At 37.9% G+C, this 21,307-nt stretch overlaps 3 protein-coding genes and 1 pseudogene across 3 annotated transcripts; 3 read left to right on the top strand and 1 right to left on the bottom strand.

The window, feature by feature from the left end:
• Positions 1-229: 229 nt before the first annotated feature.
• On the bottom strand, positions 230-10,571 carry LOC113095419 (angiopoietin-related protein 2-like). The gene is made up of 8 exons (XM_026260945.1): positions 10,459-10,571; positions 7,154-7,485; positions 5,498-5,997; positions 4,541-4,666; positions 3,845-4,052; positions 1,797-1,990; positions 548-818; positions 230-451 (listed from the first exon to the last, which is right to left on the bottom strand). Exons 3-8 carry the CDS (start codon positions 5,954-5,956, stop codon positions 267-269), a joined length of 1,443 nt encoding a protein of 480 aa, XP_026116730.1. The 5' UTR covers positions 5,957-5,997; positions 7,154-7,485; positions 10,459-10,571; the 3' UTR covers positions 230-266.
• On the top strand, positions 8,551-13,055 carry LOC113095418 (suppressor of SWI4 1 homolog). The gene is made up of 12 exons (XM_026260944.1): positions 8,551-8,747; positions 9,009-9,179; positions 9,261-9,362; positions 9,652-9,702; positions 9,901-10,071; positions 10,234-10,310; positions 10,493-10,600; positions 10,774-10,897; positions 11,593-11,671; positions 11,767-11,896; positions 12,268-12,431; positions 12,503-13,055. The coding sequence occupies exons 1-12, from the start codon at positions 8,733-8,735 to the stop codon at positions 12,874-12,876; spliced, it is 1,566 nt and encodes a 521-aa protein (XP_026116729.1). The 5' UTR covers positions 8,551-8,732; the 3' UTR covers positions 12,877-13,055.
• A 2,150-nt stretch (positions 13,056-15,205) lies between these two features.
• Positions 15,206-17,049, top strand: LOC113095420 (P2Y purinoceptor 11-like; annotated as a pseudogene).
• A 59-nt stretch (positions 17,050-17,108) lies between these two features.
• On the top strand, positions 17,109-20,514 carry LOC113095421 (eukaryotic translation initiation factor 3 subunit G). Its single transcript, XM_026260946.1, has 10 exons — positions 17,109-17,226; positions 17,312-17,358; positions 18,155-18,243; positions 18,337-18,396; positions 18,493-18,597; positions 19,431-19,620; positions 19,708-19,815; positions 19,896-20,032; positions 20,223-20,329; positions 20,409-20,514. Exons 1-10 carry the CDS (start codon positions 17,204-17,206, stop codon positions 20,422-20,424), a joined length of 882 nt encoding a protein of 293 aa, XP_026116731.1. The 5' UTR covers positions 17,109-17,203; the 3' UTR covers positions 20,425-20,514.
• Positions 20,515-21,307: the final 793 nt, after the last annotated feature.

The following is a 21,307-nucleotide window of genomic DNA, read 5'->3' as shown; positions in this document are numbered from 1 at the left end:
AAGCATGAAATGAAGTGTCTGAGACCAGGAAATCCTGTCTTAACTTAGCAAGTGAGAGGAAAACCACAGATATGAGGAAACAGAACAAAAATATGCAACAATATCAATAAACTTCAAGACTAGATCTCTAACCAAATAACCTGAAGCTCCACAAAAACATTTAGTGCTCATTGTCACATCTTTGTGTAGACAAGGGGGCAAAAGATGGCACTCAATCTAAGTACTCTCAACTCTCTGGGTGCTCTGTTGATTTGTTTCTGTGGCTGTTAAGCAGGTTTGATCATCATGTCCACTTTCTTTAGAGAGTACGAGCCTCCGTGCAGCTCTGCCCAGTAAACACCATCCTGGTATCGACTTCTGTAATGGCCTCCTCTATACCACACCCCATTCAAGTTGGAATGGGCACACATGTGGTACCACCAGCCACCCTTCTGGTAATGAGCACAGTTTCCTATGGAGGACAAACAACAGATGGTTTAAAAAAACAACTTTTTTTTAATGACAGTCCATATAAATTATGTGAAATACAAAAACATAGACTGAACACCTGAATAAGCATCCTTATCACGGTCCAGAGTGGTGAACGCTTTATTGTTGTGCCATGAAAGGGAGTCTCCTGCGTTGCCTTGATAACTGCCTAATCGTAGACGATACCAGTCACTCTCCGGTTCCACCTGAAAGCTGTCGTACTCTGCAAACGCCTGTCGTCCTTGCCAGTCTTCCATGGCTACTCGCAGCTTGTAGGTGGCCTGAGAGGTGAGCCAGTACAGGTGCTCCAAACCCAGCCAGTATTCACCATCCAGATTCCCAAAACCTTGCTGTATAGGCAATAGTTATATCATTAATTAAAGAAATTCTTTTTTTTGCATTAAAATCTGCTTTTTATTATTCATAAGGATGCTCATGAGTGCCCCCATGGACACTATTTTTCAGCTTATGTGGCCTGTGTCATTTGTAAAGGGCCATGGACTAAAGCTGGACAGACAACACTGCTACACTACATGACTCAACAGATAACCTGAACCGATTTTAAAACATTGGGTATAATATACATTAATATACAATACACAACATTGCCAACTTTGTAAATGGTAACAGAGGAGAAATCTTGGCACAAGTTATGTGGTGTATTCTCACCTTTAGTGGTTGGTATTTTCCAATGCCATTTTCTACACAATACACAAGTAGATGATGAAAAGTGACCATCTTTATGAGTGAGTCATTGATTCGTCCATTCAAATGTTTTTATCAATCACACTGATTCATTAAGGAACAAGATAGCTTGCTGTCCCTATGAGTGAGTCATTGAATTATTCACTTTGAACAAAATGATTTGTTCAAACACACTGATTCATTCAGGAGCTAGTGTTGGCAAATGATTAATCGTGATAAACCGCATCCAAAATAAAAGTGTTTGTTTACATATAATGTGTGTGTATAAATTGTGGCTGCATCTGAATAGACACACTACTCTTCTATATATTAGGCGAAAGATGGTATATGAAATGAGTAGTAGGACTTCGTCGGAATTAATAGTAAACACATGGCAATGACAACATATCAATGTAGCACAGATTAAATTCATACTATAAAGTATGTACTTGTGAGCTGTCACAATGTACTGTCACAAAGTACTCTAACTAAGAGATGTGCAATATTTTGAATTTGTTGCATTTGATTTGAACTTGTTGTTTTGGCAGAAATGTTATGCACAGTTCACTTAGAAAAGATAGTACGTAGACTTATTTACAGGCCTACTATATCAACTTTAGCACATTAAGTAATGTTTTGTGCACCTTGTACTGTTCCCAGGTCCTGAAGAAGTTGACAGAGCCATCCTGTCTCCTCTGGATTACGGTCCAGCCACCCTGCGCTCTGCTCTGGTCACACCAGGCCTGCAGAAGTGTGTTAGTATTGCGCGGTCGCAGCAGGTAGATGCCGCTGGTCTTCTCTCCTGACTCCAGCACATGTTGGCAGTCATTCCACGGTCCTTTAAAAGAGACAGTATACTACAGGAATATAACAGGAATTGAATTTTAAAAATCATTTAATTACACTATTATATATATATATATATATATATATATATATATATATTTTTTTTTTTTTTTTTTTTTTTTTTTTTATCTTAATCGTCTTTTGTATTATATGACAAAAGCCAATGAGTAAATGATATTACCATTCCAGAAAGTGGCATCTTTAGTGGTGGGAAAACAACCCAGAGTTTTGTGATATTAGTTGGCTTGTCTCACTTGTATCATGTCATTAAATTTCAAAAGACAGTTTTTACCATAGCGCTTCAACAGATCTGAAGCGTTCAGAGAAGCTAGTTTCTGTGTTCAGAATTGTAGGTTTAGCATTTGATTTGAGTACATGAGCTGTATGGCAGCACTCTCTAATGAACAGATAGTGTGGAGGAGCTGGATGGATGGTAAAGAAGGGCTGCGCTTCTGCTGGTTCAGAAAGCAGCAAGGTCATGACCTATATACTGTATACAACTGTCTCTCAGCCTTTAATTATCAGTCCATCATGGAGGAATTCACACTCCTACTAACCACCAGAAGAATTTGACCTACTGCACTCAGTGGCATGTTCCATTTGTACTTAGATACAGACTTATACCTAAAAAAATAGTTTGCATTGTTAGATAAAAAAAATAAAACATTATTTGATTTATTAAAGAAGAATACAAACAAATAAAAAACCACAAATATCAACATATGAACCACTGTATTTTATTTTGATATTTTAAAACTTTTTTAAATGTTATACAATTATTTTATAATTCATTTAAATTCACTCTGTAAATGTTTTTCTTTTAAAAGTACATTAACTGTAGCTTCTCAGTACATTAACTGATGGACTTGAGTTGTGTGTATTACTTGTGGATTATTGTGATCAGTTGTTTGGACAATCATTCTGACGGCACCCATTCACTGCAGAGGACCCACTGGTGAACAAGTGATATAATGCTACATTTCTCTAGCAGTTTTCTGATGAAGAAACAATCTTGGATGGCCTGAGTCAATTTTAGCAATTTTTTATTTTTGGGTGAACTGTTCCTTTAAATACAAAGATTTGTTTCGACAAAAACATCTAACTCGAAACCCTTCTTCAGTTATTAATGTCAGCATGAGTGTGTTTTAAAACTGTTTAGTGGCTGCCGTAACAGTGGCAGTAATTTAGGTCTGTTAAATGGAGTGAACTTGTGTCCTGTAATCTCACACCCGAGTTTGTGGCGGTAAAAGCATTGCATTGCAATTCAAGGGTTGTGTCAAAAAGCTTTTTGAGGTGGTGATTAACTTGCTTATGCTTTGTGCGTGTGTGTGCTTATGCTAATAAACAGCTTTCAGCCTGAGCGCAGCTCTCACAGTCCTGTGAAGTGTAATGAGGGTCACCATCTCTGATAAGACACTGTTTGGAATTCTCAAAGATAAAGCTTCCTGACCACAGGTCACTGACACCCAGGGCTTCCCAACTCCTACGTGGGAAACATGGATATGACTGATATCTGGGATTGTTACTATTTTGCTAAGACAAGGATCATTATAACCATTGCTCTTACTTTAAGTTAAGGATTTAAGCAAACCTATAATTCTAAATATTAAACTTTGGTGCGTAAATCATCTTGCACCATTTGTGCTGCGGATGTTAATTATACTTCAAATGTGGTGGATTGTTGAAGCTTGGAGGATGATAAATCAGGCAAAAAGATGCGTCCACATCAAAGGATGGACAACATTGGGTCATTTAAGTAAATAATAGGTCCTTCAGTACACTGAAAACTCAATAGCAACACACTAAAAATCACTCAAAACAGCATTGCAGCTACACCCTATCCTACCTGGAGATTTAGTCACGGGGTAACTGGTGAAAGGTGTGTCTGTTGGCAGATGGGGCAAGCCATCAAAGGGCTCCAGCAGTTCTGAAGGACTCTGTTCCTGGTGCAAAGGGGCACTTTGGTCTCTTTGGACGTTGCTGGCAACTTCTTTAGCCTCTGTGTTCACATCCACCAACCCACTAGACTGCTGAACCGGAAGTGATGTGGTTGCCTGTAAAGAAATTCATAAGAAATGTCACTTGGTTTTGGGGGGATGTGACTGTATGTTTGTGGAATATCCAATGTGACACCTGAAAGCTCAGACTTGGAGTTAAGGGGCACTTGGATCCAAATGAAGATTTAAAACAATAACAAAGCACAAGAAAACCACAAAAGGGAGAAACAAGAAACTGTTGCTTGTGGCTGTTGTGCACACTCTGTGCTCACTTCTTCAAAACCTGCACTGAGACAAGCTCCACAGCAGACTTCTACTCTACAGTGGCATTTCATTACAAGCATGCGGCCTCAGATGAACACCACAAGGTGCTATTTTGAAACTGTGCCAACGAACACAGGAAACACAAGACGGGTTAAAAATACTAACTGAACACAGTTGGAAACAAGCAGACTAATGACAGGAAACAAGTAAAACTACAACTTAAAGGTCCACCTTACAAAGCAAAAGCACAAAGGCACAGAACACAGAACAGATGTTCTTACCTGCGGGTTCTTGAGCTGGCACTGTTTCTCCAGATGTGTGATTAGTTGGCTCTGGTTGCTCACTAGAGAAGTCAGTGCGTCGTACTTCTTTTCCAGGTCTCTGTAACTGCTGGACACCTGAAGCACCTGTCAGGATTTGCCATCGCACAGATGAAAATAATGATCAAAATATATGAAAAGTAGAAAACGTAACTATGAGTGCGGTCTAAATAACTTTGCATAAAATGAATGCATGAATCTGTGAAAATCTGTGTACTTCAAATCTTAAAATTGATTTGCAAAAAATAAATGCAGATAATATAATTGTATATTTTTAGTGTAATGCAATATATTTTTTTATTATAATGTGTATTGCAGATAATATAATATTAATGAAATAAATGCCACTTAAGTTTATTTAAAGAGTCTGTAAACTTTAATTACTGTTTTTAACACATTTAAACTGGGCTTTTTAATAGTGTCACAATAAAAGTTTAACTTTACAGTATTCATTTATGGTTTTAATAATATTGTGTCTTGCATTAAAGAAATGTGTTATGCATTATTACATTAAAATATTACTTTAAAATCTAAAATTAACCTATTTAAAATGTACTAAATTACAACTTCATTGTTACAAATTTGTGTTTACAAATATACTGAAATATATGATACATTTAAATAGAAATGGCATTGAAATATTTTAGTTGACCATAAATGCTTGTTAAAACTATGCTTTTGGGTTAAAGAAATCACTTAAAAGTTTAACAAATTGCTTCATTTAAGTCACTAAAGTAAAATAAAAATAAGTATATTATTTCCATATTAACTACTCTTATTAAAATTCACTTTTATTTTTTTTTTACTTTTTATTTTTTATTTTCTAGTTTAATCTATGATTTTTCATTGCACATTTTGGTATTACGGCTAATCTGTGCACATCTTGAGACATTTGCAGTAGATAATGCTTTTAGCTACCTGGGCTGTTGCATTAAGCACCAAACTCTCGAGCCTCCGTTGCTCCAAAACCTGATCCTTCTTCTGGATGATCTCATCCAGCAGTTGGGCGTAGAGTTGGGTGATGCGGGCGTTCATGTTGACACTCTCCCTGCGCAGAACTCTCATCTCATTGGCCAGTGTGCCCTCCTGCTCCAGCTGCCCACGCATTGCGTCCAGCTGTTCCTGCTGCCGGTCCAGCAGTGCGCGCAGGGACACCATCTCAGAGCGGTTGACACGAGCCGTCTCAGTACTCACACAAAGCGCCCCTGTTAACTTCTGCTGAGGTACGATGAAAGTGTAGGAACAGCGGCTCGGCTTTTTCTCTGTTGTTCCAGACGATTTTTTCTGACCTGCATCTTCCTTGGAGGTGTCTGCGTTAGAGCAGGCCCCACCAAAAACCAGCAGGAAGCCCAAGACACAAGTCACTGGAATTTCCATAAGTGTTGCGTTACTGAGCCAATAAACTGTCCAATATGATCCTAACAAACAAATAAAACAAAAATCTGAGCATTTTAAGAGAGAACAAATTCATAAAAATTTCATCAAAAATAAATAAATTTCTATATGTGTGTATATATATATATATTTATGTATATATATATATTTATGTATATATATATATATATATATATATATATATATATATATATATATATATATATATATATATATATATATATATATATATATATATATATATATATATATATACGTATATAAGTTTTCCAAAAGAAGTTTTTAGCAATGCATATTACTAATCAAAACTTAAGTTTAGATATATTTACGGTTGGAAATTTACTAAATATCTTGTTGAAACATGATCTTTACTTAATATCCTAATGATAATTTTGACCCATACAATGTATTGTTAGATACTGCTACAAATATACCTGTGCTACTGATAACTGCTTTTGTGCTCCAGGGTCACAATTATTTATAATTGTACAGTGAGCTAAAACCTGCCTAAATTGTAACATTATAACCACCCACTCAGTCAGTCTTGAACTGAAGAGGCCTGCAGTTTTGATGCATACCAGATGTGCATGTTTAATGATGGGATGTAAAACCCAGTTTTGCCTTCTCTTGGGTTAATTAGCATGTCAACAGAAACAGAGCCTGGGTCAACCTACCATTTCATTTGATTGTTAAAATCAATAGCTAAAGTCAATACCGATTAAAATTACAGCTTTGGTACACATCTTAAATGTCATAAGCAATTAACAAATCTAAACATTGACTGAGGCATCTACTGAAAACAGCTAAACAAAGGTACTGAAAAGAACAGTGCTGCCTATTAGAGAGGATACATATTACCCTCTCTAACCAGGGTTTTTTTAGTTTTTTGTTTTCTTAAATCAAAGTTTTTGACTCAGAATTTAAGCAAATGTACCTAAAGTCATAGTGAACTGTCGATTAATAAATCTTTTGGAAAAGTTTCATTTTTGACAAAAAATTCCATATTAAAATACATAAGTAATACTTTTGGGATATTTCAACAGAAGATACATAATTGATATGCTTCTTTATAGTTAAAGTAGTTATTTTTTATGTTTTTATTTGTTTAAAAGAAAACATGTGGAATATAACCATGATTCTGAGAAAACAAGTCACATTATGAAGAGATATTTCTCTTACCTCCTTATATCACCAGATGATCTTCTTTTTTTGGATTTGGTCTCTTTTTAAGGTAATGCCTTGTCCTCCGACTGATGCAAACAAGATGTTCAGCTCCGAGCTTCAGATCTGAGCTCTTTATAACGAAATGATTATAATATCAATGAAAAATCACTGTCATAAAGGGAAACGCCTGTGCTATTAGTAATTGAACATAATGACTGCGCAGTGGATGTCTGGTCGGTGCTCCCGCTGGTCTTCAGTGGAGATGTTCAAAGACACTGGGGAGTGGGAGACACCCAGACTGACACTAAACTTTTAAAGCAGGAAGATCAGCTCTTGTCAGAGGATCTCTAAACAAAGAAGAGTGTAATTACAAGCCATCCTAATGAGACCAGCCCCCTCCTTTCTGGTCCTACACAGGCCTGTCCCCCACACAAGCGCTCCCAGCACCCTCTCCTTCACTCCAGTCATCATGCAGACTGACCATGACTCTACAATATGTGACCCTGGAGCACAAAAGCAGTCATAAGTAGCTCAGGTATATTTGTAGCAATAGCCAACAATACATTAGATGGGTCAAAATTTGCAAAAACAATCATTAGAATATTAAGTAAAGATCATGTTTCCTACCGTAAATATATAAAAACTTTTACACACCTTGCTTTACAGGCGATTTTCTCAATATTTAGATTTTTTTTGCTCCCTCAGATTCCAGTTTTTCAAATAGCTGTATCTCAGCCAAATATTTTCCTATCCTAACAAACCATACATCAACAGAAAAAATTTATTTACTATAGTAAATAGTATTTATTTATCCCTATTTATCCTTATGACTGGTTTTGTGGTCCATGTCAAAATACAGCTCATTAAAAAATAATAATAATAGAATTCACAATAATGCAGTTTGCAAGTATGTGCAAGAAATTGCTGAAATGGACATGATTACTTACATTCTACTGCTTTGAAATTAAGATGCCTGTAATGGTAGTTCTGTCATGGTGGGGACTTTCTATCGACTTCTGCAATTATGAGCTAATGATAGTTACATTCTCTGCTACCCATCTAATTCTAGAAGCTAAAATAAGAAGATTTTTACAAGATCAAGTGTGATAACTAAACAATTAGGAAAAAAGAAAAACCTTAACAAGGAAGAAAAGGAAAGCCGACAATACTTTAATGATTTAGAAAGGTTTTAACTCACATCGAATTCTGACTCAGCTCAAAGTGAAAGTGAATGAGAGTAATCAGAGTTCAGCAGTGGACATTTCCTTTAAATTGGATTCAAGGCTAGTGGGACATTCAAAACTTAATCGAAAGTTTAAAACCTGCTTGGTTTACTCATTCAAACCAACCCAGCTACATGCAGTAATACATCCCATCCAAAAGACGGCGCGTGTAAAATCTAACATCCAGCGTGTGCACGTTCTGCGCATGCGCAAGCACGCCACATGGTTAGCATCAGAGTTTTTAAGATGGGTTCTGGTTAACTAGTCTTGCGATACATTTTACTTCAGATATTCGTATTAAAATAAAATCAAATCAAGTAAAGTTCAGTTTTGCGCCCTCGGCTTGGATACGTTGTACTTTCCCTTAAAAAATGGGAAAAACAAAGGTAAGTTACGTGTTTAACTTGAAGTTAAGTGCGGACTATGAAGTAACGTTAACTTACCAACTCCGTCTGTCTTTATCTTTGAAAAAAATCTATTAATTTCGTTATTTGGAATGAGATTCGGTGATTTATATGTATGTGTAAAGATATATGTGTCAATGTTCTAACTTTTGGCAAAATAATGGACAAGATCTTTTCATCTTGAACACTTTTGTTTGACGAATTGAAGGTAAAATAATGATTTTTTTTGTTTTTGTCTCATAGACTAGGAACCAGAAGAAAGCCCGCGAGGCTGCCAGTCGTGTGGCCGAGGAGACTTACTCGACTGTGCCGCACACCTTCGTGTTTCACCGCGGACAGATCGGCAAGAACGTCACTCAGCTCGTGACAGACATGAGGCGAGTCATGGAGCCCTTCACCGCCAGAGCTCTGAAGGTGCGCCTCACGACTGATGCTGCTGCTAGACTCCGCTGTCGGGCCTCGCTTACACACTGAAACTCTTGTCTTGGTTTGCAGGTGCGACAGAAAAACGTCTTGAAAGACTTTGTTGCAGTGGCAGGACCATTAGGAGTCACGCACTTCTCAATATTTACCAAAACTGAAAATACTATGAACATGGTGAGTGTATCTGTATTATGTAAAATGGATAGGGAGGTTCCTGGATGCTCATTTTGTAATGGTGTCTATTTTTGACTAAATGGATTTTGCACCTTTTATAGAATATGTTAGTTGATCTATAATGGGCGAAGTAGCCTAAAAGTTTAATCTATTGACCTGCAAACAAACCCGTCGTTTTACTTAAGTAACTGATATTTGTGCCATGCCATAAAATATTTTTAATACGACTGACTCTTCTTTTTCAGATCAAATATATTAAGACCTAAAATTATTCTCTCTTTCTCCACAGAGGCTTGCACGTCTTCCCAAAGGTCCAACGTTACATTTCCGTGTTGCGAAGGTATATATCTGCACTACCTTTGACCCGTCTTTGGTTTGATTTCTCATGTCCGAGGGCACAAATGATGACATTTTAGTATTTTGACCGTTGAGTGATGTCTTAAAGTAAACGCACTGATGTGTCTGGTCTCACACTGATTATATTATCAACATTCTTGTTCATAATTTGTTCTGAAAGTTAATGGTCTCTTTGTTCCAGTACACACTCAGCAAAGATGTAGTTTCGTCTTTAAAGAGGCACAGGATGCATGAACAGCAGTTTTCCCATCATCCTTTGCTAGTGCTGAATAATTTCGGCATCGAGGGCATGCACATCAAGCTGATGGCCACCATGTTCCAGAACATGTTCCCCTCGATCAACGTACACAAGGTAATTCACTCGGTCAGAACTATATAAATGTGTCTCCACATGTGATGCAAGTATAGTCTTCTGAAACTTGTGATGTTTACAACCAGCTGATGTTGTTGTGTTGGTGGTGAGAAGAAAATAAGATTTATGCATGTTTTGATCATTTAACTCCTTGTTTCTCAGCTCAACCTCAACAGCATAAAAAGATGTGTGCTGTTAAATTATGACCCCGTGTCCCAAGAGGTGGAGTTTCGTCATTAGTAAGTAGCTTGGTTTTGTTTGTGTGTTCTTGTCTCTAGTTCAAAGGTGCACATGATGCAACTTCTAAACATGACTTTCCTGTGATTGTTTTCAAAGTAAACGCACTGATGCATTTTCAAACGAATGCTATTTTGGGAGGTTACTCACAGTATCCGCTAACCCTCTCCATGTCCTCCTGCAGCAGCTTGAAGGTGGTGCCTGTGGGCATGAGTCGAGGGGTGAAGAAGCTGATGCAGGAGAAGTTCCCCGACATGAGCCGGCTGGAGGACATCAGCGAGCTCCTCATGAAGTTAGTCTTCCACAAGCTTGAGATCATTCACAGAATTTGATGCATATGATGAAGTCTATTATAATTGATGGAACAGTGATGTTTCGAAGTAAACGCTCTGATGCACCAGCTTGATACTTGAGTTCGTAATGTGCATAAGTGATTTTACAAGTCACACTTTGCACTTTCTGCAGAGGTGTCAATCTTTCAGAGAGCGAGGCAGAGCAGGACGGAGACCACAACATTACAGAGTTACCACAGGTGTACTCTGGTCGTGGAAACATGGCCTCGCAGCAGAGCGCAGTTCGGCTGACTGAGGTGAGGAATCCATCACGCTATTGTTTAAAGGGCCCAAAAATTAAATTTCTGTCATTAATTACTCAACCTCATGTCGCTCAAAACATGTGCGACCTATGTTCATCTTCAGAAGACAAATTTAAGATTTCTTTTTTTCTATTAAAGTCCGAGAGCTTTTTGACCCTCCATAGTTGAGACCGAAATGGGCCACGTCAAAGTCTCGAAGACAAGTCGTGCCACTTGGTGGCCATCTTTGAAACGCCTATTGGGCATCCAAGTGCAGCTCTTGAATTGGGAAACATCAAATTCTCAAATGATTAAATTACATATTTGAAATCACCAAAGAAATCTGACAACAAATGTTTCATAAATGTTACTTTTGCTCAAATAGCCCGGGCTTAAAGCTCTCTGGCACCATGCCGGATTTCTGTTTTCTGATTTTTGAAAGGGGCTAAATTCTTCCTCTGTATGTATTTTTATTTTTTTTTAACCCCTGAATAGCGTTACAAAAAGCTTATTGCTGTTCTAAGCGCACGTCACTGTTTCTAACAGCATGAGCTTGAGAAAATAATGACAATTTAATTTTTTTTGGTGAACTATCCCTTTAAATATTACTATGTTACTATGCTAACAGCACATGTTTAAGCACAAAAAGCACATCAGTTGCTTAACAGTTTGTGTCCACTGAAAAGTGATGGGTGTCTGTTCTGCTACAGATTGGCCCCAGAATGACTCTGCAGCTGGTGAAGATATCAGAAGGCATGGGGGAAGGAAAAGTGCTTTATCATTCCTTTGGTATGTGTAGTTTTGTGTAAGAGACCATTTAGATGCCCGACCTAGTTGTGTTTGAGCTTATCTCTAAACTAGACCTAAATGTGCTCTGTCTGCAGTCTCGAAAACAGAGGAAGAGCTTCAGGAGATGCTGAAAAGGAAGGAGGCCCGTCTGAAAGAGAAAGAAGAACGGAAGAGAAAACAAGAACAGAACATTGCCCTGAAAAAAGAAAAACGAGATCAGAACAAGTGAGTAGATCTGCTGCTCTGGTGGTAGTAAAGAGCTGGATGTGGTAGAGGATACTGGTAAGAAAAGCAGACCCAAAGACACGTGTTAGCTGCAGAAGTACTTTCAAGAAGTTCCGAGAATCCGTTGTTTCCGCAGAAGTAAATATTACAGCATTTGCTTACTGTGTTTTGAAATGGGTATTCTGTATTTCTGCTAAATGGTTGCTGCCCATTACTTCAAAAACATCATCTCCAATTAAAAAGCTTTAAAATATCCCACGATTAATCAATTGTACATTTTATTTATATTTTGAGTGTTTTGCAAATTTAAAAAATAAATCAGAATAAATTAAGTTCTATTGTATTTGTTCCAATGTTTTAATTTCTTAAAGGCAAAAGAGCTTGGAAGGCATCAAGAGAAAGCGTCAGCAGGAAGGGCAGGAATCAGATGATGAAGTGGAGGATCCTGGGAAACCGGAGGGCCAGGCTCCAGCCGAGGACTCTGAGGACGAAGCAGAGTATTACAGACAGGCTGTGGGGGAGGAACCAGATGAAGGTATCGCGTCATTCCAAAATTGTGTAATTTTTACTGTTGCACTGGTTCTAATTTCTTCTTTAACTCCACAGACATGTTTCCTGGTACAAAAAGGAAGCGTGGTCCTGGAAAGTCTACAATGCCCTTTAAAAAGAGGAAGTTGACACCGGGGAAGGGCCCTCCTCATGACAAAAGGAGTTTTAAGTCTGACTGGGGTAATAAAGATGGCAGAAAGCGGTTTGGGGATAGGAAACCGCTAGAGGGGAGAAACAAGTTTCGAAAGAGCGAAGGAGGCAAAAAGTTCGGCCAGAAAGGGGGAAAAGGCAATAGATTTGCCGGGCAGAAAAAAGGAGACACCGGTAAGAAGTTTGGCGGACAGAAAACATTTAAAGGACGTGCTGTTATGAAACGACAGAAAGGTGCCGGAGGAAAAAAAGACTTTAAACATAAGAAAGGGAAAAATTAAAGGAACTGAAAGCAAGGTTGGATGCATCCAAACTGCTTAACCACAAGATGGAACTGTTGCTTCACCGATGCATGTATTACATGACTGATGTATCATCATGTATAAATGCAAAAACATCAGCAGATCAATGCTGCTTTCTGTCAGATACATTTTACCAATAAAGCCTTTCAAACAATCAAGCGGCTTGTGTTGCAATCATCTAGAAGCTTTAAAGGTCACGTGTGCTTGCAAGTGTGATTTCAGTCATCATTCTTTTTTTTTCTTTTTTTTGAAAATGCCCACTCCTTGCATGACACAGGAAGTTTGATACTGTTTCACGAGTGACTGTCGGAGCATTTAGTTTTGCAGACTTGGTAAGTTTTATCGATTTGTGTTACTTTTATTTGGCAATTTTTACAAATGTACAAGAGTGAGACTTTATTAATATCTCATACATTTAAAAAAGAAAGGTAGAAAAGAAAAAAAAATGGTTGGTTTATATGTTTGCCGTGTATGCTTGGAATATGTATGTCAAGGTGTATTAACAGCATAAAGCATATATTTTGAGTAAAAGGTTCTGTAATTTATATTTAGCTGTACCTGACTGGGCTTGTTGGGTTGAATACATCAAGGTTTTTGTGCTTGGATCTTATTTGGTGAAATATCAGTGTTTTGTTTTCGTAATAATTTGTGAGTGCTTATGTTTCCAAATATGATGACCGATTGTTATCAAAATTCTAACGCCTGTTTACTTCTGTATATAAAAAAAAAAAAATAACATTACCATTAGCAAAAAGGGTAAATATATTCTTCCTCAATATCATGAACAGCCTTGGATGTAAAGTTGTTTTTTAGTCCTAAATAAAACTTTTTTTTTTTTTTTTACAGTGCACTGGTCTATAACTTGCTGTTTTCAGTCATAACACTTTTAAACGATGCAGGAAGTCACAAGTTTTGATGCAGTGAATGACTAGGGTATTATTTAAAAAATGATCATCCCTCCAAAACATCTTTTACAAACATCTACATTTCTTTCTCTTATAAAGTGTTAATATGTATTTAATGAGTTGTATTCATAGGGGTTATTATAGCATAGTTCTTTAATAAGGGGCTTATTATAGCAACCTCCTATTGTAGCAAAATTTCAAAGCCTGGCTATGCCAATGCCTGCGCACAAAAGAGCAGCATATATCCACAGCCGCGAGACGAGAGATAAGCAAATCATGAGAGATTATTTCGAAGGCAGAGCTGAGGTCAAGTAACACAAGAGAGTAGTAAATAATTCACTACCATCCCTGTTGAAAAAATATGCTTGTTAAGTATGTTTTGATGCTGGTCCTTAGCTGATCATGTGCTGGTCTGGCCATCTTAAGACCAGCCCATGATCAGCTAAGGCCCAGCATAAACCACCTCTAACAACTCTACATTTTCCAATAATTTAGCAATAAATGTTCAATTTAAAATGGGTATTGGATGGAACTGTAGGATCGAGATTTGGTAACTGCAGGCTTTTGAAGTGACCGAGGAAAAGCAGCAGTGACGAGAAGCATTTATGTAAAGAGGTAGGTGCAGAAACAACCAATGACACAGTTTCAAAAGAGATCTGGGTCATGTCGACAGGAAGAAGAATTGGATTTTGAAATAAGCCCACAGACAGAAGACAGACTGGTAAGGGTGAAGCAGGGCAGGAAATGACAAGAGAGATTAGGCTCACACTCAAATTGATAGCAGTGTTTGAAAAGACCCTGGTGGAAGAACCTAGTTAATGTTTTTTTAAATTTTGTCAACAACTGTGTTTTTAGGATGCATGGTAAAAACAGGTAAAGAGCTGAATCACAAACCGAGGTAACAATTTATAAACATTAGTTAATTCATAATGATACCTAATACAACTTAGTTCACTATACCTAAAAGAAAGGTTCCAAAAGGGAACCATTTGTGAAGAGCATTTTTTAAAACCCGAAGAACCTTCTATGGAATTGAAGAAAGTTCCATGTATGGTAAAAATTCTATACGAGTGCCGAGGTGTTGTATTTCCAGTACTGGACAAGTGGTGCATTTGACCAAACCACAAAACAAAATCAAACAGCAACTACTGTATGAATTAACCACAATCCAACTGTAGGTTTATGTAAAACGCTTCTAAGAATCTGTAGCAGCATTACACAAGATGCTAAGAAGAGAAGCTTGAGATGAAGCAGAAACGCGGTTGTGGTATATTTATTTTCTGATTGCTAAACCGTGTATGTTTTGGTGAAGAAAAAAAAAAAGATGCAAATGTTTTGGATTCACAAGGTTTTTCCAAAAATTTGATTTAAGATTGGTGCTGTACTTGTTTGTATTTTTGCAGGGGTCAGAGAACACAGGGGACCATGAACGACAGTTTACTCTGCAATTCTACATTTCAAATCAGACTCCTCCCCCCAATGTATGGCATTGAGATGTGCGTGGCTCTGATAGGGAATATATTTGCCCTGTGGCTCCTGGTGACCAGAGAGAGGCAGAACTGGCACACCGGAGTAGTGTTCTCCTGTAACCTGGCCATCTGTGACATTCTCTATGTCCTGACCTTGCCTTTGCTCATCATTTACTATGCCAATGACAAGCAGTGGAGCATTGGAAATGGTCTGGATGCAAAATCGAACGCTTCCTCTTCAGCTGCAACCTCTACGGCAGCATTTTCTTCATCATGTGCATCAGTGTCAACCGATACATTGCCATAGTTTTCCCCTTCTTCACCAGGAGCTACGTGCACCCTAAACATGCAAAGATCGCAAGCGTGCTGACGTGGTTCATCGTGATCGTCGGTTCATCCCCAGTCCTCAAATTTGCTGGAACCGAAAACAAAGAAAACCACACTCTTTGTGTCTCAAGTCATGATGAAAGCCTGAGAATACCCCATTTTAAGTACACTCTATTTCTTATGATTGTAGGATGCATGATTCCTTTGTTAGTTACCTTTGCATCATATTTGGGTGTGATTTGGACTGTTCTGAAAAATAAAAACATAACCGCGCTGGAGAAGAGGAAGGTGGCTCTGATGGTTGCTCTGGTCTGCATCCTTTACGCCATATCATTTCTGCCCTATCATATTTTGCAGACGTACCATGTGTATCTGAAGTCAATTAAGATCATGAAGTGTACAGTGTATAATCCTTATCAAGTGTCAAAGGGCCTGACCACTCTGAACATGTGCTTGCATCCACTTCTATACATGGCTGTTTTTGACAGCATACGGACAGTTTGCTGTGGAAAGAGCTCAGATGACTAACTTTCATACATACAATATCTTGTTTGCACAAAATCTCACACTGTGGCTTCCTGAATGTAAATTAAGTGTAACATTCTTGTTAATGGCTGTACTCTTTGCTTGTACGTCTGCAAACCACAAACCACATATAAATTATTTTCTTTGTTTCATTTTTGTGCTCAAAAGCAAACAAGAACATATCTAACAGGAAAAACTGACCATTAAAATGCTTGTTTTCTAGCTGCAAAGAATACCAATTAAATATATTTAAGAGAAGACAGGCTCAGTTTGTATTTCTTTATTTATTCTTTTTCCAATATAATGGCTTTGGGGTATATCATTTTCTCAATATTATTTTAGTCTTTTGTGATATAAAATATTACTTTCCTTGTACTTCACAACTGATAGCTATTTTTAAACATTGCCCAGAAGTACAAGAAACCATAAGATAAATCTAGACAAATGATCCAGAGAACTGAGACCTAAACTGACTAATTAAACAACATTAGTGCCATAAAGATGTAATGCATTAACTCAAATTAAGTTTGTTTGTGGCATTATATCCCGTTTCAAAATATATGTGGTTAAAAGCAGTTTTAGTGAAAATCATCCTTTAAAATCTACTTAATGTTCAGACATGTTCCCAAGACAATTAAACATTTCTAGTTACTAATACTAATGCCCACTGAATAATTTACTCATTTAATGAAAGAATCTTCTTAGTTGTATTTACTTAAAGTCTACATAAAATAACTGAACTGAAAAGTTATGTTCAATACCTAAGTACATTAAATCCATTAAAAACAAAGCTTGTTACGATTTAAACACTTTGAGTGCTTTGTTTAACATCAAACATATTTATGAAGGCATTTTTATATGTTCCTCCTGTTTTCTGAAGACGTTCTGGAAATGTACTCCATCTTTTCAGCTTTACTTCTATCGTGTTTCTTGTCTAGATGTCAGTACTAGCTGATCTCACCACACTTTTTCTCCCTCGCTGCAGTCCTCCGCTCGCGCAGAGGCGCTGTAGCGGCGCGTCCTCTCGTCAAAACCAGCCCCGGGAAACGCTTCCTCTCGAGCCTCGAGACAACCGTCGAGATGCCGTCGATCGAGTTCGACGAGTAAGTTCTTCGTACGAATGAAACAATATCGTTTTATTAGTGCTTATTCTGTGTAACAGGCATCTAATATCTTGTGTTTCCTCAGCTCAAAGCCCAGCTGGGCCGATCAGGTGGAGGAAGAGGGAGATGAAGGTAGGCCGCGCGCAGCCACGCGCACGTGTTTAAACTACACTCATCACATTAAACAACACGAGAACACACTTTATAGTTATAAAACTATTCCACCGATAGTGACAGTTACAGTCAGTGAGCGGGATGTCAGCCTGACAGAAAAAAAAACACTGGTGCTTTGTGCTGTGACGGTTGTAAGTTACTAGGCTAACGTTATATATGTTACACATGCACTATACTATACTATTTGTTTTATGCAACACATATCTGTAAAATGTTACACACATCGTGCTGCTATTCTTTGACATTACATCGTACCGTGTTGTGCAATGTATATAACGTTACTATCACGATGCTAATAGTACCATACTGTATGTCAACAATTAGACAAATAGAGGATTTTGTTTTTTGAAGAAGAGTTATGGCTGAAAATAACCTGTGCAACGGGGTTCATATGTTTTTAACATCAAAGATTGTGTGTAAAATAAATTATGAGTATACAAGGAAAAGTGTATATTTCAGGTGCTGTACTTGGTTACAATTTCTAGTTTCCCACCATTTAAGTCCTCTTGAAGTTTAACAGTTCGTTTCAATATGTAATAACAAGTAAACATTAATATTTCACTTAGTCCGTTAATGTGAGGTCAGAGAAAAAACCTTGTAAAAAGGATTTAAATAAAAACGATTAAGTAAAATTACATAAATAAATAAATGCTTTTTAAAATAGTATTGGTTTGTATTCATGCATTCTGTGACTGCATGGCATGCCGTATAAACTGTAGTTATGTATTCATAACTGGTCCATGTACTTCAACAGGTTCACTCCCTTCACCAAAAGAGACCGTCAAAGGTAACATCAAGACTGTCACAGAATACAAGATTGATGAAGATGGCCAGAAGTGTAAGGTCAGCAGAGCCCTTCTTAATATTATATCGTGCTTGTCGAAAGGTTTCAGAAGAATCAGGTTTCATATTTGTCCTTTGCTCCTCTCTGGTCAGATTATCAGGACGTTCAAAATTGAGACGCGGAAGGCCTCCAAAGCAGTCGCCAGGAGGAAGGTATGTCTTTATTTTTCCTTAGTATATTGACATCTCTATTAAAAATATTGTTTTTGTTTGTTTTGGAGGGGGATTGATTGTGGTTTCATCCAACAGAACTGGAAAAAATTTGGCAACTCTGAATTTGATGCCCCAGGTCCCAATGTTGCCACCACCACAGTGAGTGATGACGTCTTCATGACCTTCATCTCCAGTAAAGAGGTATGACCATGAGAACCTGAAGAAGTTTTCACACCGATGCATATTAGAGAAATAGTTCTCCCAGGAATGAAAATTAGCTTGAAAATGCACTCACCCTCAGGCCATCAAAGATTATAGATGAGTTGGTTTCTTCATGGGATCAGATATTAAGCATTATTTACATCACTTGTTCACCAGTGGATCCTCTGCGGTCAATGGGTGCCGTCAGATGGGCATGTTTGTAATAAATCAAGTCATTAAGATGTTTTGAAACTTCAAACTGATGCTTCTGGCAAAAAATATGTAATCTATCCATTATATTGTTTTATCCAGTGAAAATGTAGTCCTGTCTGAATCAGGAGAGAGATATGCACAAGCATTGTTTATGGTCCTAAAACAGTTTGGTGGGTTTTAATGTGAGATGATCACCTGATGGACTTTCTTCACTAGAGGAAGAGTGATTGTGGATTATAGACACATATTTTGGTCAGAAGCATTGATTTAAAGATAAAATGCATTATTGATGGACTTCCAGTTTATGAAACGTTTATTGATAGAATAGAGCCATGTGGATTACTTGTGATTTTTTTTTATCAACTGTTTTATTGACGGCACCCATTCACTAAAAATTATTCATTGGTGAGCAAGTGATGTAATGCCAAATTTCTCCAACTCTATTCCAGTAAAGTTAGAAACTCATACACATTTTAGATGACCTAAAGGTGAGTAAATTGTCGGCAATTTGTTTTGGGGGAACTATTCTTAAAAATAGTTTGTTCACTGTGTTGCTAAAAGTTTCACTTCTCTGTTGTAACGATGCCAACTTGAAGTGATCCTCGTGTTTGTTTTAACAGGACTTGAATGCTCAAGACCAAGATGAAGATCCCATGAACAAGCTGAAAGGACAGAAGATCGTGTCCTGTCGTATTTGTAAAGGGGACCACTGGACCACTCGCTGTCCGTACAAGGACACACTCGGTCCCATGCAGAAGGAGCTGGCCGAGCAGCTCGGTCTGTCCACGGGAGACAAAGAGAAGACTGCAGGTTTCCTAACCTTCATGTCGTCCTGTTATGCATATTTGGCGAGTCGATTATTTATTTTAATCTAAATTATTTAACTCTGATATCTAGAGCCCGAGCCTGCCCAACCAGTCCAAAACAAGACAGGGAAGTACGTTCCCCCCAGCCTGCGGGACGGTGGCACGCGCAGAGGAGAGTCCATGCAGCCGAACCGCAGAGGTACATGTCTGACATTCAGATCTTAAACTGATCTTCTCAATCATGAGCCTGATGGTAAAGTGGTGATGTTTTCTCTGCAGCTGATGATAATGCTACAATCCGTGTGACCAACTTGTCCGAGGACACCAGGGAGACAGATCTGCAGGAGCTTTTCAGGCCTTTCGGCTCCATCTCGAGGATCTATCTGGCCAAGGACAAGAACACGGGCCAGTCTAAGGTGAGCGATGTGAAACAAATGACAAATAAACCAAAGAGAAGTTAAAGATTCAAGTTGACTCATCTACTCGGTTTAAAGAACTGAACAGGAACATTAACAAACTTGCTGACATTCGTTTTAATAATATGACAGCATGAACCATGTGTTTTCAGAAGAATAGCGCATGTAACTTATTTCCCCTTTACTCCAGGGCTTTGCCTTCATCAGCTTCCACCGGCGTGAGGACGCTGCCCGTGCCATCGCTGGAGTGTCTGGCTTCGGATACGATCATCTCATTCTCAACGTGGAATGGGCCAAGTGAGTCCTCCTGAAAGAGTCTGAAACAAACACCAACCATGCTTTCTCTGATCTAATCGTGTTTTCCTTGTCTTTCCAGACCCTCCAACAACTGACGGAGCTCCAGACATATTCCAGGAGGACTAGATTTGTTCTACCAGTTGTATCAGGCAGTGATCCAAATAAATGCAAATGATAAAACATCCAGTTGTCTGATGTGTTTCACTCTGTAATCAGTCTTTAATTAGCTTGTTCTTGAAGTACTTGCATTTGAGTGTATTAGTAAAGCTGCTTTACTTAGAAATAAAGGGGAACTAATGAAGAAATCTTGAGGAAAATGCAAATATTCCTTTGTACTAGGGTAAGGTTCTTAGAAATTGAGGTTTCCTGTAAACCTGATTCTGCTATGTGGAAGTTATTTTCTGTCAATGTGCAAGGCTTCAGATTCATTAACTGCTGTTGGTAAATAACTAGAGGAATAACATGGAAAAAATGGTAACAATCACCAGACTATAAATATGGTATACCAGTAAATAAGGTGAATCGAGAAAATCTTAAGATGGACAAACATCGCCCACTGTTAAGATAAATTTAAAATGTTCCCCAGCAGTATGATAGTGCTAGTCAATGGCCAATCAAATAAAAAAGGTCAGTTTTAAAGGTGACGAGTGTAAGGCAATATACATATAGCTGAACATGTATTATCTGACAAGTGTTTCATGATAGAAATGTTGGGCCAACAGTTATAGGGAGTGTGGCAAACTATGACCGTTTTTGACAGAATGTGCAGTGTTAAATTGAAAATACAGACTACCTTTTAGTGATTAGTGTAATTCATAAAAGACTGTTTTCAATGTATTCGACAAAAATATGGTCATATGTAACCGCTTTGTAATCAGGAGAAATAAGATAGTGGCAATTGCCAGTTAAAGGACACGCCAATTAACTTTTTCTACAGGCAGAAGATATTTAACTGGAAAAAAAGATTAAAAAAAATAT

Source organism: Carassius auratus, unplaced genomic scaffold, assembly GCF_003368295.1.
Source record: "Carassius auratus strain Wakin unplaced genomic scaffold, ASM336829v1 scaf_tig00215723, whole genome shotgun sequence".
NCBI lineage: Eukaryota > Metazoa > Chordata > Actinopteri > Cypriniformes > Cyprinidae > Carassius > Carassius auratus.
Note: the sequence above shows the minus strand (reverse complement) of the source record. Positions and strands in the feature narration are given on the sequence as shown.

Bases quoted from the DNA above. Each gene is read 5' to 3' on its own strand.
- LOC113095419 (XM_026260945.1), bottom strand. From the start codon at position 5,956: ATGGAAATTCCAGTGACTTGTGTCTTGGGCTTCCTGCTGGTTTTTGGT. The intron at 4,667-5,497 runs GTAGCTAAAAGC...AAATCCTGACAG, and splicing joins TGCTTAATGCAACAGCCCAG to GTGCTTCAGGTGTCCAGCAG. The intron at 1,991-3,844 runs GTAGGATAGGGT...TCTCTTTTAAAG, and splicing joins CCCCGTGACTAAATCTCCAG to GACCGTGGAATGACTGCCAA.
- LOC113095418 (XM_026260944.1), top strand. The intron at 10,072-10,233 runs GTAATTCACTCG...CTTGTTTCTCAG, and splicing joins CCTCGATCAACGTACACAAG to CTCAACCTCAACAGCATAAA. The intron at 12,432-12,502 runs GTATCGCGTCAT...TTAACTCCACAG, and splicing joins GGGGGAGGAACCAGATGAAG to ACATGTTTCCTGGTACAAAA.
- LOC113095421 (XM_026260946.1), top strand. From the start codon at position 17,204: ATGCCGTCGATCGAGTTCGACGA. The intron at 17,227-17,311 runs GTAAGTTCTTCG...GTGTTTCCTCAG, and splicing joins CCGTCGATCGAGTTCGACGA to CTCAAAGCCCAGCTGGGCCG. The intron at 19,621-19,707 runs GTTTCCTAACCT...TCTGATATCTAG, and splicing joins AGACAAAGAGAAGACTGCAG to AGCCCGAGCCTGCCCAACCA.